General features: G+C 31.8%; 2 protein-coding genes across 3 annotated transcripts in view; one reads left to right on the plus strand and one right to left on the minus strand.

Moving 5' to 3' along the window:
* LOC143914509 (uncharacterized) overlaps nucleotides 1-15,082 on the plus strand; it is a 35,585-nt gene that overhangs the window by 18,879 nt on the left and 1,624 nt on the right. The window contains exon 1 of one of the 2 annotated variants that reach the window (XM_077434762.1): nucleotides 14,570-14,693. The exons of the other annotated variant lie outside the window; for it this stretch is intronic. The gene's annotated coding sequence lies outside the window, so the exon portion shown is untranslated. Of the gene's footprint in view, nucleotides 1-14,569; nucleotides 14,694-15,082 lie in introns of those variants that run through there. 2 annotated transcript variants of the gene reach the window in all.
* Nucleotides 293-7,654, minus strand: LOC143914508 (uncharacterized). Its single transcript, XM_077434761.1, has 3 exons — nucleotides 7,271-7,654; nucleotides 3,210-3,430; nucleotides 293-934 (listed from the first exon to the last, which is right to left on the minus strand). The coding sequence occupies exons 1-3, from the start codon at nucleotides 7,332-7,334 to the stop codon at nucleotides 779-781; spliced, it is 441 nt and encodes a 146-aa protein (XP_077290887.1). The 5' UTR covers nucleotides 7,335-7,654; the 3' UTR covers nucleotides 293-778.

Raw genomic sequence — 15,082 nt, forward strand, 5'->3', positions numbered from 1 at the left:
TAGTTATTATATATCTTTGGTTGTACATATGCTAAGATTTATTTATTCAAGTCAGAAACTCGTGCTTTTTATTTATCTGTATACATATATACATATGTATTTGCGATCACATTGATTAGTTTGGCCGAAGAAGTAAAGTAGACTCCATTTGATCTGGGTCGCATTTATTATTGATGTACATACTACGCTAAATTGAGATCTCGCTATTATTGGAGAGGTTGCGACGGCATAGAGTGTTTCAAAAGACTGTTTTTTTTGTTGTTGAAAAATATAAAAATAACGAAATTTTTTTTAAAATTGTATTTTCAACTTTATATGTAACATATTCATAAGTCAATCGCTCGATTCACACGAGTCACACGATTTTTTTTACATACATCAATTTTATTTTAATAGAATTTGTACAACTAATGGAATAATTTAAAATATTTGTACCACATTTTTGTAATATAAATAAAATCATGTTTATAAGTGAACTATGTAATAACTATGAATTAAATGAAAATAAAAAATCGACACGTATCGCACTTTATATCAGAACAATGAATTCGAGCACGAATATTGAATAAAAATGGTGAATATTCTTACTCTTATTCGTTGGTGTAAATTCGTCTGGGGGAATTTGACGAACACACTATATACAATTTCTGAAATATAATATGTACTTTTACGCGTTCAACCTGGCCTCGGGTTCCGTTGAATTACGAATGGCGCGTAATTTTATTTATTTATTATTCTGTAAAATATATGTACGGTGTGTTTTTATCTGGATGATAGACTAGTTGAAAAGGAAAAATGCTGAAAGTAGCGAAAGCCCTGAAACCGCCAAAACTGTCAGGGTTGGCAGACTCTTCGGTGCGGAGTTGCAGTAGTCGTCAGTGCAAGAACACACTTCTTGTCTTCCTCCAAATCCTGAACGTTGATAGCATCGACCCTGAAATTGAATAATTTTCATTATGAAATGTGTTCATAGCTTATGTACACATGTATTTTTATAATAATTAAGTGACTGCTAAAATGCGCCTAGTGACATCTATGCATGCAAAATACAAACTAAAAAATTTTGTACTGATTTAAAAATTATTATAATAATAAAATCTAAAATAATAAGTGATGTTGGTAAAAGTTTGGATACAAATAGTTTTTGAAAATTATAATATATTTACAGTAACTAAGTGCTCAATTTTTACTGTATCTATGTATGTATGTATATATGTACGTAGTAACAATTCATAGATTTTTTTTTTTTGATTTTTAAATGCTTTTTATTATTACGAAATTATGTTCTCAATACATCTTATATCTATTTTAATAGCTACTGATCGACTGATCATTTTCTATTTTACAATTTAATTTAGTTAAGTAATCATAGTATTATATTATTCGAATGTTAATCTACAGCATAATAGGAAAAAGAGCTCAAAAACCTATTTACAACAATTCATAGATGAAGTTTTGTGATCATGCGAAAATTCGAACTCGAGATTTCGATGGATTCGAATTCAGAATCGATCACTGATCACGTTTTCATGATTTAGAAAAAAATGTGTTAGTGTATGTCTGTGTATTTTTTGAATACTGTTCGTCCTATCGAACTAAAACTTATTATAAGTTACTGAAATTATTATCGGTACGACGTTAAATTTTTTTAAATTTTTAATTTGACCAAAAATGGTACCTCCCCTTATGTAGGTGTTCTCTTTTATTTAAGTTTTTGAATTCAATAATCATCTCCCAAACCGCTAACCGAATCAGACTGAATTTTTTTACGTGTAATAGAAATTATAAATTTTGTATCCTAATATTTTTACCTCAACCGGAAGCAGTACTTTTATTCTAGAGAACCGATGTTTTTTTTATGTTTTTCTCAGAAACCTTTTGGTTTATTGAACCGAAATTTCATATCATAGAAATTTAATACCAAGTTATGTATAAAATTCACCAACCGGAAGTGGCAGTTTACTCTTGTTTTTTTCTATGGGATGTAAATATATTATAATATTCGTAAATTAAAGAAATAAACCTTGTTAAAAGTAGAGTGTTCAACCACACATCAAAAGCATCATTAACAAGGGTGTAAACACACAGAGTGGTACGCGGCACGCGTTTTTTATTTAGATAGATTTGCACAAGTAAACGCTAGCACGTCTGATCTATGCCAGGCCAGTGTTATTGGTGATATATTTTCCTTATATTGACAGTGATCGATAGCGGTGATTCCAATATTTGAAGAAATATAGGAGAGATTTGTCGAAATATTAAGATATTTCGAATTAACAATGACATAAACCATTCTCAGTCTATCTAGGCATACCGTGCCTAGTCTGCGCCATAAGTGACTGTTTGTCAATTCCCATTTGTATCTATTGGTAGTGGACCCTATTCATCTCTTGTTATTAATTTTAATTAAAAATATGACAACTTTTACGATAATAAGCAGTGTAAAAAATAAAACACATACACACGTTATGGCATACACATTGAAACAATAAATACTGTATCAGGAACATTTCATATAACAATGATTAGAATCAACAGCCGTACTGGACTGTTTTGTAACATTTTTTCATTGGCCTGATCATTGTACATATGTATATGAAAAAAATAGTAAAAAATGAAAGAAAAAAGAAAGAAAAATGTTGAATTCTTTCTTCTTAAGTACGTATTATATATTTTATTTTATTTTTATATAGATACATATATACCAGGAAGGCCTAAAAGGTAGACCCCAATGTATTTTCCTAGACAATTAATTACAAAAATTGCAGAATTTTTATTACATAAATCACTAGTTCGATGTATCAAATGTATCAATGGATTAATTCATTAATGCATTGATACATTTATGGATTTAGACTTGTACATAATTTTTTACATATTTTAAATAAATCAAATTCAGATATTTGTGACAGCGGGTAGGCTGATTTTTGCCAATTCGAGGAACCGTTTCAACAATGAAATTCAGATAAATTGGCAAACTTTGATAAGAAACGATCGACTTAGAGTCACAAATATCCAAGTCTGATCAGCAGTATTAAAGATTAGTAGCACGGGATCGAACCCCGCAACCACCGAGCCATACTGTAGGATATATATAACCTTTAAAATTTTCAAGCTTTTTTAACTCTTTATCTTCATATCCTTGTATTTTCAGTATTTCGAATACGTATAGATATGTAACTACTACAAAGGTCAATGTTGATAAATACCTTATAATTAGATTCGTCCCAACCGCATCCTCTGATAACTCGGCTATCTGGTGGCAATCCGTTGACTTCGAATTCTATGACTTGGGTGATTTTGCGACACATGGTGTGCTTGTTTCCTTGCTCCAGTGTGGCACAGTCCTTCTTCATGGCTTCTGGCAACTTTAAACCGGCACATCTCGAATCGTTGTGACTGTTACACGAGTAGCATTGAAGCCCACTAACTGAAAACAATACAGCAAATTATTTTAATTAATTAAAATAATAGCATCCAGTTGGCAATTAGTAATGAGAGAGGAGAAAATAAACTAAAAAATGTAGATCTTATGTACATATACATTTGATGTTTTCGAACCATCAATATAACTCAGCACTCGCAATTGTAAATAAGTTTTTGAGCTCTTTTTCCTATTATGCTGTACATTAACATTAGAAAATTAAATTTAAATTGTAAAATAGAAAATGATGAGTAGATCAGTAGCTATTAAAATAGATATAAGATTTAATGTGAACATAATTTAGTAATAATAAAAAGCATTTAAAAATCAAAAAATCAAAAGTCAGCACTCGCTGACTGATTTGTGTGCGCTCACCACTATTCGACCGGGACGAAAAATTTTTTATTTCAATTTTATTTTAACGAATTTTTAAAATACTTTTTAATAATTATGTAATTCGAACTCATTTGTCAGCATAATTCGACATGTTTACGTTGTTGATTGCGGTTACGATTACCGCTTCGATCGTATCAGATTTCGCTGGTAGATTTGGGTTTTCTCACAGACATCATGGAAAAATTGAATTATTTAAACTTGGAGCTACAGGGAAAAGACTAAATTCATTTAAACAAAACTGGTTTTGTTGATATCACATCTGCATATGAAGTTTCTCTTGCATTTTCAAAATATGAAGGAAATGGCAGGTGACAGTCAAGTGCTTCAAGAACTGTTTGAAAAGAAATTTCAGCAGTTTACTGTCATCGAGTCAATGGTCTCCTTTTTATTATTTATCAATCCTTTTACTTGCCAAATAAATATAATGGAAATAGTTGTATACATTAAAGAGCTTGTTCAACTAAGGACAGAAGAACTGGAGAACTGGAGAACCTTCAGAATTATATTATGCAAAAATACTTCTGGAATACAGTGGAGAGAAAAAAGTTTCCATTCTTGAAAATAGCAGCATATAAGATAAATCATTTTTCGATCCCACATACCTTTGCGAATCATTGTTTTCAAACATGAATTTAATAAAATCAAAATAAACATAAATCTCGACTCACCGATGAGCATCTTTATGTTTGTTTACTAACAGAAATATCATCACACTCTCCTAATTATGGGGCTCTGGCCAATGAAATGCAATGCCAAAGATCATACTGACTTTGAGATTGATATTATAATTTTTATATAATGTTTACTTTTTATGAAGGAAGCATGACGTGCATTGATTTTAGATAAGAATAGATATAAACTATATTTATTTTTATTTTTAAATTATTTATTACTTATATCTAACTATAAACTTGCTTTGAAAAAATACATAGGTGATGCTTGCCGTCCTACCGATATTTTGGAATGTGCTCTAGGGTCAAAAAAGGCTGGGAACCCCCGCCTTAACTGATTTTTGCATGTATGTACAATAAATAGAAAGAAATGCATACGACAAATATAAATAAGCTTATTGTAACGGTTTAAAAATATGAAAACACTATCATAATGGTTGAGTTAGTACATAATGGTTGAGCTGTTAATTTATGAGATCGCAGGAGATTTTTCTTTGGAAAACTCACCAAACATTAAACAGAAAACTGAAAAAAGTTAACTAACGGTCTTCAGAGGAATGACAAGTGGTTGACTTTAAAAAAACACCGAGTTGCCAATTTTGAAGTTTCTTACCCAATTACAATGACTTGCTAAGTTACAATTATGTTCTGAAAAATCTATTTTCTACATACATATGTATTCGTTTTAATAAAAATGTCTTTTTATGAAAATGTGGCTGGGGTCGTGATTAAAAAAAAATGGGACCTCATGACTTGGTATGATGTAAACACATCTTAAATAATATGTTTTGAATTTTGAAGATCCTGATGTTAATATGTATGTAAACGGTTTCCAAAACAGCGTCATATATCTATGTAAATATTGCTCAATTTCAGGATACGATATGGTACAATTAACAAACATTAGATGCGCGTTATAACTGCGGCCCTAGATTGCATATTTTGGTCATAACAATAGAAAATAAGCTTTTGCATTGGGATCTACATATGGCGTGCTTATTTAATTTTTTAATAGTATCTAATAATAGTATTAATAAATAAATACTGCAATAATATTTACGTGTGTACATACATACATACACATATAGATAATACAAAATATATTTTTTCCTTTCTATACAATTTAAATTTACGTATTGACGGTGCACGTAATGGCTGCCGAGTGAATACGATTTTCTCTATAGAATTTTAAAATGCATAGAATGACAATATTTATGCTTTCTATGCCCAATTAATTTGAATTATATAAAAAAAACAATCTCAGTGTGAGACACGGAGTATTTAATTATACATTAATTGTTAATTGTTATGTTTGCTTGAGTTAATTGCGTTTGCCATACAAGTTGACTTGTTAATGGTGATAATGAACTGCGACACAATAAACAAGTGTTGCTAAAATATTTGCATATATGTGAGGAATTAGCGAACGAGTGCTAGTTCAATTTACATCTCCCGATTCTATTTTCAATATTGATCAATTTCATTTTAAAATGCAGCTTCGATATTTCAATATGACTATGAAAAGTACTTCTGCATATACATACACAATATATTGCAGTGCTTCACTGTCGTAGTACATAGACATACATATGTTTCTATGAGTGTGCTATCCTACGCATAATCAACGTTAACAATCATATCCAGGAAGCAGTGGTTATTCAATTTGCAAATTAGCCCCAAGCTAGCGATAGGCACCAGTGGCTTTTAAATGAGATAACAAATGGCCGTGTTATCTGTTTAGATTTTCTTCTTTCGAAATGACCATTTCGGTATTCTATTGCTCAATTAGTAGTAGACAGTATATTTTTCATATTTAAATCAATATATAATATGTAGGTCACAATTTTATTTTCATCTCGTTCGTATCTCATCCAATACAATGACGCATTTGATTGATGCAATATATATATGTATGTATATTCTAAGATTTCAAAATAGGATATAGGTAATTATAAATTTGTAATTACAAAAACGAGGCAAATTCATACGTGAATATGCTATGCTACCCAGGACAGGTAACATTTGAATATAATCACTAAGGTTTTCATCAACAGTAGTACATATGTATATTCGAAATAGTATTCGTTCTAGTACGTTCGTGTTTTGCATTACATAATATTTGGGAATCTCTTTCTTATGTAGACAGATTGTAATGAAGACAACATATGCAAATTCGGAAATTAAATTAAATTACACAATTTTGATCTTATCCTTAATCATAAGCTGACTATGTCATAAGTAGTCACCGGACCCAGAAGGTGCCGCGTATTGTTCAAAGGTTGTAAATGCATTGTTAAAGGTTTGCCGAACCTTTTTTACAAAGGATTTACAACAATGGAATAATGGATGACACTGTGACTATCCTACCTCTAGTCATAAGTTGACTGAAGAAAATAAAAAAACATATCTATAGACGTATTCTTCATTCGATCATTAAAAACAATAAAAGCTCAAAAAAGCAAATAGGAGTATAAAAGCATAAAGCATATTTGTATAATAGCAGCTATTTAAGAAAGCTTGATGCTATATTAAAAGTATTCTCTTTCATGAAATAACTTTGAAATCCTATGATTCCATGATTCCGGTTACTCATTTTAGCGTTTCATAATATTTGCATTGATTTATGTTTCAATGATGATGAAGTGATTATGTTTTGATCATTAGAGTTTTCCCCTTATTTGCGATTCTTTTTGTGTTTTGGACCATTTGTCGTCTTCTTCTCTGAATTTTGAAGAAATGTAAGAAGGGCAAGGCTCAAGATTGCGTTCAGTTTGGTTACCTGGTCGTTGCAGCACGAATAGTATGACCGCTAGCGAATAACCAAAAACCCTAGAGGTCTTCATCGTCGATGTCCAGTGATCTGATGCTGTTCAGGAGACGGCTCGAAGCAGACTGACCGCACCCGCTCAGATTACCACCAGATACTCCTGCACCGAAGAATGACCGCTGAGGTGACCTGACTTTGGAAGACGAACGCGGGACAGCTTCGGTGTTCGTACAATGAGTGGATACACTATTTTTACGATACTTAGGTAAAGTGTTAGTTTTCGACAGCCGGAAGTAGCAGTTTCCTCTCTCCGTGCGTGTGTATGTGTGCCACTAATTGATTGCCACACCTATCTTGGAAACGAAACCAAACGGAAACACAACTCCTACATGACATGATTTTTTTTTCAGTTTAGCTTAATTTTTGTTTAGTTGCGATTATACTTATCTTGTTTTATGGTTTCACTTGATAATTATATTTCTATGTGGTGTGTGACTTAACTGGAAGAACATTATTGTGATTGTGTTGTTACTAATCAGATCATTCTACTTTTTTCATCTTCTTTTGTCTCGTGAAGGGATTTCTAGGTAAATGTTTCTTGACCTACATATGTACATACATATTATAGGTACATAGTCCTTAGTAATTGAAAAATCAAGATGTGTGTTGGTAAAAATAATTTGATTAACGCATTGAATCAAAGCGTATTTGTTTTCGTTTTAAAACAATTCATAGTTCTAACATGGTAATTGGATTATTAGTCACATTGCGATCGCCCAAAAGACAATTTTTAGCATGAAAATCGCGAATATGGAATATTTGGCACTCGAGTTCTCGTTAGTATGATGGGCTTTTCGGCTGCCAGATGTTCCGTTATAGAAATTTTAGTGATTTTTGGGTGAGCGCTTTGTGACCAATAATCACCAAACTCTCCAATATATATTTGTTAAATTTATATTTCCCATGATGCCATTACGGGTTGTCCCTGAGTGACAATGTGTGGTATTAAACTTGTGCATACATACATATATACAGGCGCGGCTCGTGCATAGGAACTGCGGCGCTGCAGCACCCCCAGAAAAAATACAAAAAAATCACATTTGTATACATTTTCAACTTGTGAATGTAATTTAAATAAGAATGATTAGATATTTGACATAATCATTATTAATGAGTATGTCAAATATATCTAAATACAAGTTGTAAATGCGATTTTTTGTAATTTTTCTGGGGGTGCTGCAGCGCCGCAGTTCCTATGCACGAGCCGCGCCTGCATATATATGTATGTACATTGCCAATTGGATGAGGGACCGATTTAATCAATGAAATGTTCCGTTCAATGAAATCAGATAATTTGGCAAACTCAGATAGGAAACGACCGACTAGCAGTCACAAATGTCCAAGTCTACAGAAAAAAATCTTTCCAAACGAAGTCAACCCAGGGCTTGAACCCGGGAATCTCTCAGTGGTTAGCATTAACGCAACCACCGAGCTACATATGCTGTTGCCTGATATGTAACCTCATCATTATTTACAGCTATTCACCATCCACTGCTGGATTTGGAGTCATAAATATCTACATATGTCTAACCAGCAGCACTGCAGAACGCAGAACATCGAGTTATACTGCTGGGTAAATTAACTATTAAAAATAAAGTAAAATAAAAATAAAAATTATGACTTTTTTCAAAAGGAACAATTCCTTTACAAATTTTGGGTAGAACCAAAAATGCACTCAAATATTTTTCGTGAACCTTTCACCTTTCATCATTTAAATAATAAATTTAGAAGATAAATACGATAACATAAACTATAGATGAAATTATTCCCAAGATTTATGCAATCATTTTTTTTTGTATAAATATAAAATTTTTCGGCGTGACACAGGAAATCCCGAATGTGCCATATTTGGCACACTCGCCACCTATTTGCCATCGCTGATGAAGAGCGTGAGAACAGTAGGAAATTCATTCGGTCAAACAATTTGTGCAACATGGCTCTGAAATATGTGTGCTTTGAATTAAAACAACACATGTGTTTTCAAAAAAGATCCTTTTATTAAAAATATTAAAAAAAAAACATTTTTTGTAACATTATAGTATTCTTCTGTATAGGAAAAAAATATAGAAGGAAGTACCGGGAAGGAGAAGGATCTCGTAGAATTTGAGAAAATATTTTGGGAAGTACAGGAGGTGTGGAAATTTCATTATATAATGCATCAAAACGATTCAATTAAATTAATTAGTAACGAATCGTTCAACTGTCTATACGACAAAAAAAGTTGCAGGTTGGTCACTCTTCATATAGTTTTGCAAGTTCAAAACACTTAATCTGTGCCTTATTTGTATGTATTGAAAAATAGATATAAAGACGTGGCAATTGTTTATCTATTTTATTCCAAAGTTCAAAGAATAATTATTCATAAAATAGGTACATATCGTACACATTTACGCATACCCCTGTTGTTTTGTCTAATCAAGAGTCTTTCGTATCCCTATTATATGTATATTTTTTTTAAATTGCACGGCAATTTTAATCATGGTGAAAATTACTGTGCAATTTAAAAAAAAAAGAATCTTTCATCTTTTAATTGGAATCGTTCCTCTTTCATCTTTTACAATATATCCACATTGTTTCAATTAAATATAGTATGTATTGCATACCAAACGCACGTTTTCTTACACTAATCTCTTGTTACAAAGAACTAGGATATGCTTCTATTTGCTATTGTGATGGCCAAACACTATTCAACATTGGTCGCGTGATAATTTATTAAGGTTACACGGTCGTCAACAGTAACGCCTTAACGATTTAATTTAATAAATTTTCATAGATTTTCAAGATTGGATCACAAGACGCTCAAACGTCTTCACCCTTAAAGATCTGGTAGTTTCAGAGAGACTCTCCACAACATGTAGAAAAAGGATTCTTTCCCAATTTGGCCAAATTGCCAGAAAGGATGTGGAGATTCTAGAGAAGCTGGTAGTTACCGGAAGAATAGAGGGAAGGCAAGTGGACAGTATCCCATAAGATAAATAAAATTATGTAACTGACGGGATTGTCCCTGCTTTCACCTTCAAAATCGAAAGAACTAGAAGCGGATCGTCCACCAGATCCCTGATGATAGAAATGACCACGACGCTCAACATCAAGCAAACGAGAAAGAAGAAGAATGAGTACCATGTCTATCATTGCTGGTAAGATTTGGATGATTTTAGAATCCAAATTGACCATCTCCTATCAGAATTTGGCGAATTATCGTAGAAGGAAGAGTCGAAGATGAAAGACAAACAGTCTACTATATACTTTCGTGGAGTTTTTCCAACACTTGGCGAGAGGAAATGAGGAAAAGTGTGAAGGGTAAAGGAGCAAGGAGAGGTTCCCATCACGTTGAACCAAAACGAGGCCATAGTATGTTCTCTAGTAATAGCACTTTATACAGCGGAATCGTGAAGACTGAAGTGTTATTGACTAGTCGTCAATAACACTTCAGTCGTCAGTTACTTATAGAAGATCACAACGTTAGCTCCTGATGAATGATTCAAGAGAAATATGATATAGAAAGTGGTTATTGATTTGTTTAACAGTCATTTGAAAAATATTCTGAACTATGATGCTCTGCATCTGGAGGTCCAGGTTAGACCAAACAGGGGTCGTAGTACATGTCAGAATTCGTATATGCTATATGTCAGCTATGAAGATGACGAGGACTCAAATGGATAATAGGCAACATCCTGCGGTGGCAGTCGACGCAGGATCCATCTCACCTACACCAGGGGGTTAATTACATCAAATGGTGTTCACGGCTGACTGGTGATGTAACGGATCCAGTAGTAAAATGACCGATATCTAGTGACGGTTGTAAGACCGTTTATTGATCTACCACCGTAGTGGTGTTAATTAATTCAGTGTCGTGCTATGCAAACGTGCTGTTAAATAACGTACGATTTAAATTACGGTTGAAGTTCATCACTTTTTAATTTGTCTGTAGGGTAGATGAATGGAAACTGTATGATTATATGTATGTATATAATGGGAAAGCGAGTGGGTATCGTTCGCTGCATGTGATCAAGGTTTAGGTACATACTTTATGATGAGTTTCTGGCACTCCTTTAGTCCAATTAACGTTTGAATGGAAGCTAACTGCTGAAATTACATACGAGTACAATATATTGGTTGGAGAAAAAAATAAAGGGGAATTATTTGTGGTATGACGTAAAATATATTGCATCACTTAAGTATTGGATACAATCATAAATGAAACATACATATATACAGAAATGTACAAATAGATACGGCTGCTGCTCCTATTCTGTTTGTTTTTGTCTATATACATATATACAGTGCCGGTTTTAGGCGGGGGGATGGGGCGCTAAATAAGTTAGGGCGCCACTCGATGCGTCAAAGGTGCTTTAAAATAAAAATTAGAACGTCAAAAGCCATACGAAATTTTAGATTAGAGTGCCAAAGGCGAAATTTTTTTCTAAGGGCATTAAGAAAAAATTGCCCGAGGGCGCCATATATATATATATATATATATATATATATATATATATATATATATATATATATATATATATATATATATATATATATATATATATATATATATATATATATATATATATATATATATATATATATATATATATATATATATTACTTTTACTTTTTTTTCTATTCAATGTTCTATCGTATCTTTCTATGTCTTTATTTCATCATGTCTTTAATAAAGTTAAAAACCCCTGATATAATATAAATATGTAGTGTTTGTGACCTTTTGATTTTTGTATGTTGTCGATTTTATATGCTAAAAAAATCAATTCACTATATTAAAAAAATAAAACTATACTCGAGAATTCTCGAGAATCTCTTGAAACAAAAAAGAAAATCTCGAATTCTCGAGATTCAAATATTCCGAGAAAATGAGATTCTCGATTCTCGAGAATCGAAAAAGTCTACTATGGTAAGATTAAACTTGATTCATCATCATCTACAGCCATTCACCATCCACTGCTGGATGAAGACCTCTCCAATACACTTTCATTTGTCTTTGTTTTGCGCAACTATCATCCATCTCACACGACACATTTTCCTAAATTCTCTGCGGTCTTCCTTTTACCATTTTGCATTCTCTCGGGTACCATTCTAGCACTTATTTTGTCCACCTTTCGTTAATTCCTCTAGCAACTATCCACTATAACCACAACCCTTATACTTCTCACCCACGTACATAGAAATGGTATACATTTTAAAAGTAAATTAATGTTTTAAGTAACATATTATTCAATTAACATCGTAGTTTCACAGTTTTTAAAAGTATCATGGCGACCGCAAGCATTCTACATATAATTTCAGGGTTGGCACCGGAGAAATGTAAAAAATATTTTTAAATAAATGCAAAAGTTTAATTAATATAAACATCGTTCGTATTATATTATACATATTTTTGTTGAAACTATACATTACACGTTAATTTAAGTGTTCCTAAGGACAGACCAATACAAAAAATTGGACAAAAATAATCCGCTTATTGTGAAAACAAACGGATTGGTTACCAACGAACAACGCCACCATATGCTCAAATTGTAAATAAATCTATATCAAAATAAAACTTTTATTTCTGTTGTGAATATGTGATGAACATGATTTTATTCTATTCTATTCTATCCTTCCGTTGTAGCGTATATTTTTAGTTTAGTACACATATTATTTCGACACGGCAATTTATTGGCAAAGGCACTTATATTATTATAACATTTCTCTGCCCACGTGTTCCGTTTCCTATATTTCCTCATTATGCCAAGCGTACAACGTTCCATACTTCTTTGAGTGCTTTGGACTTGTGGAGCAACTTGGCGTTCAATGTCCAAGTTTCACATCCATACGTCATCACTGGCAACAACATTGATTGAAGATCTTTTTTTTTCAGACAATATGTGTAAAATCCATTACGAATAATAGTTGGTTCGTTATACAAACCTGTAGTTTTTAATTTAGTCTCGTCTGCAGACCCAGAATGTAAAACAATGAAACAAAGGGAGGGGGGGGGGGGGTGCCTGGAATTTACGATACGCCAATGGGTTCGGTGATTATTGGTCACAAAGCACTCGCCCAAAAGTCACTAAAATATCTATAACGGAACATCTGGCAGCCGAAAAGTCCATCATACTATCATACTAACGAGAAATATCCCATATTCGCGATTTTCATGGCAAAAATTGTCTTTTAGGCGATCGGAATGTGACTAATAATCTAATTACCACGCTAATGCATGGTATGTATTCTAATTTAGAACGAAGACAGTGAAATTTTTTCCAATTTTCATCCTCCCGAGAAATACCAGGCAATTTTGCCAGTACAAGATCGTGTCATTGAAATCAATCTTTATTGATGAAACGCTGGATCAGTCGTAGTTTATTTGATTAGATATATTTCTTAAGTTTGCTATGTCATTTTGGGGTATGAAGTTTTGGGTAAATATTTTGTATATTTTTTCGTCGCATTTCACAATTTTACTATGATCTTTCATATTTTCATCAATTGATGCCGTTAAAATGTCACATTAAAAATATGAATGGATAAAATTTTCTTTCATTGACATTCGTATAAAAAAACTTAGTTTAAATATCTAAATATGGCAAATTCATTATCAAAAGTAGTATTTAATTTTTAAAATCATTGTTGGCCACTTAATCGCAAATTTTTAATATACTGTGAAGCTTTAATTATTAAAAGGTTTTAAAAAGTGTTGGCAGTATTTAATTAAATATTTCCTATGTATAATTATTCAAACTAAATTCCAATTGCTACTAATAAAATAAAGTTTAGTGCATATGTTTAATATTTAATATAGAGACATCTCTTGAATTAATTACAAATTTATTTTGATATTTTTATTATTTATTATCTTTTATATGTATTATGATTATAATTTATGTTTTTCATGTGGAAATAATTATAGATAACGATATTGTACATACAGCATTTATTTCTCGAGGGTCATCTAATAAAATTATCTCTCTAAATAATACGCATAATTGCTTGATAACCTTTCAATTTTATGAAGTTTGGTATTCAAACTTTCAGTTCGGAAATTAAAATATTTTAAAAATACGCTAACCTTTACATGTGAATAAACATTAGCCAATCGAATGTATTTAATTTATTTATTATGAATGAAAATATAATAAACATTCTGTTGTATTTAAAATTGAATGTATTTTGCGAGGTATATACATATGATTTCAGTTGCAAAATAAAGTTTGGTTTTCGCTGACAACTTGTTGTCACATATTTTGTTCATAATCTTTGTGGAGCAATCACAATTTTTATTTTCAAAATAAGATCAATCTATAAGGAAACTAGTGCGGTAGTGAATGTGTTCACAGAAGAGTCGGGGTGTAAAATAAATATATTTTAATCCACACTTAAGGTAATTATTATATTAAACAATTATCATGTCATAAAAAATCATAACATAAAATGGCAAATCATTCTGATAAAAATTTTACTGTGATACCACAGCTTTTAATAGACTATTATATCGTGTAGGTACTTGAGAGATAGCATTAGATTAGATAATTAAAACATGACATTTTAATTAGATCTCGAATGAAAACCATTTTTAATAAATTTGCTGTAAGTAATTCTTTACTAGCGTTATTATATAACATTAAGAGGGCTGGACACCAGCGCCTTGTCCATACAAAAGTATTAGACTTCTACCTTCCTCAATTATGGCATTAGAGAAATTATTTTTTAATATGCTATGGATATCCACCATTGGGATGCATCTATCGTTTTATTTTTTTGATTAGTTAT

This window comes from Arctopsyche grandis, chromosome 7, assembly GCF_051622035.1.
Source record: "Arctopsyche grandis isolate Sample6627 chromosome 7, ASM5162203v2, whole genome shotgun sequence".
NCBI classification, from domain to species: domain Eukaryota; kingdom Metazoa; phylum Arthropoda; class Insecta; order Trichoptera; family Hydropsychidae; genus Arctopsyche; species Arctopsyche grandis.

Excerpts from the sequence above, each read along its gene's own strand:
- LOC143914508 (XM_077434761.1), bottom strand. The coding sequence starts at position 7,334 with ATGAAGACCTCTAGGGTTTTTGGTTATTCGCTAGCGGTCATACTATTC. Across the intron at positions 3,431-7,270 it reads ATTCGTGCTGCAACGACCAG|TTAGTGGGCTTCAATGCTAC; the intron begins GTAACCAAACTG and ends TATTGTTTTCAG. Across the intron at positions 935-3,209 it reads GGGACGAATCTAATTATAAG|GGTCGATGCTATCAACGTTC; the intron begins GTATTTATCAAC and ends ATTCAATTTCAG.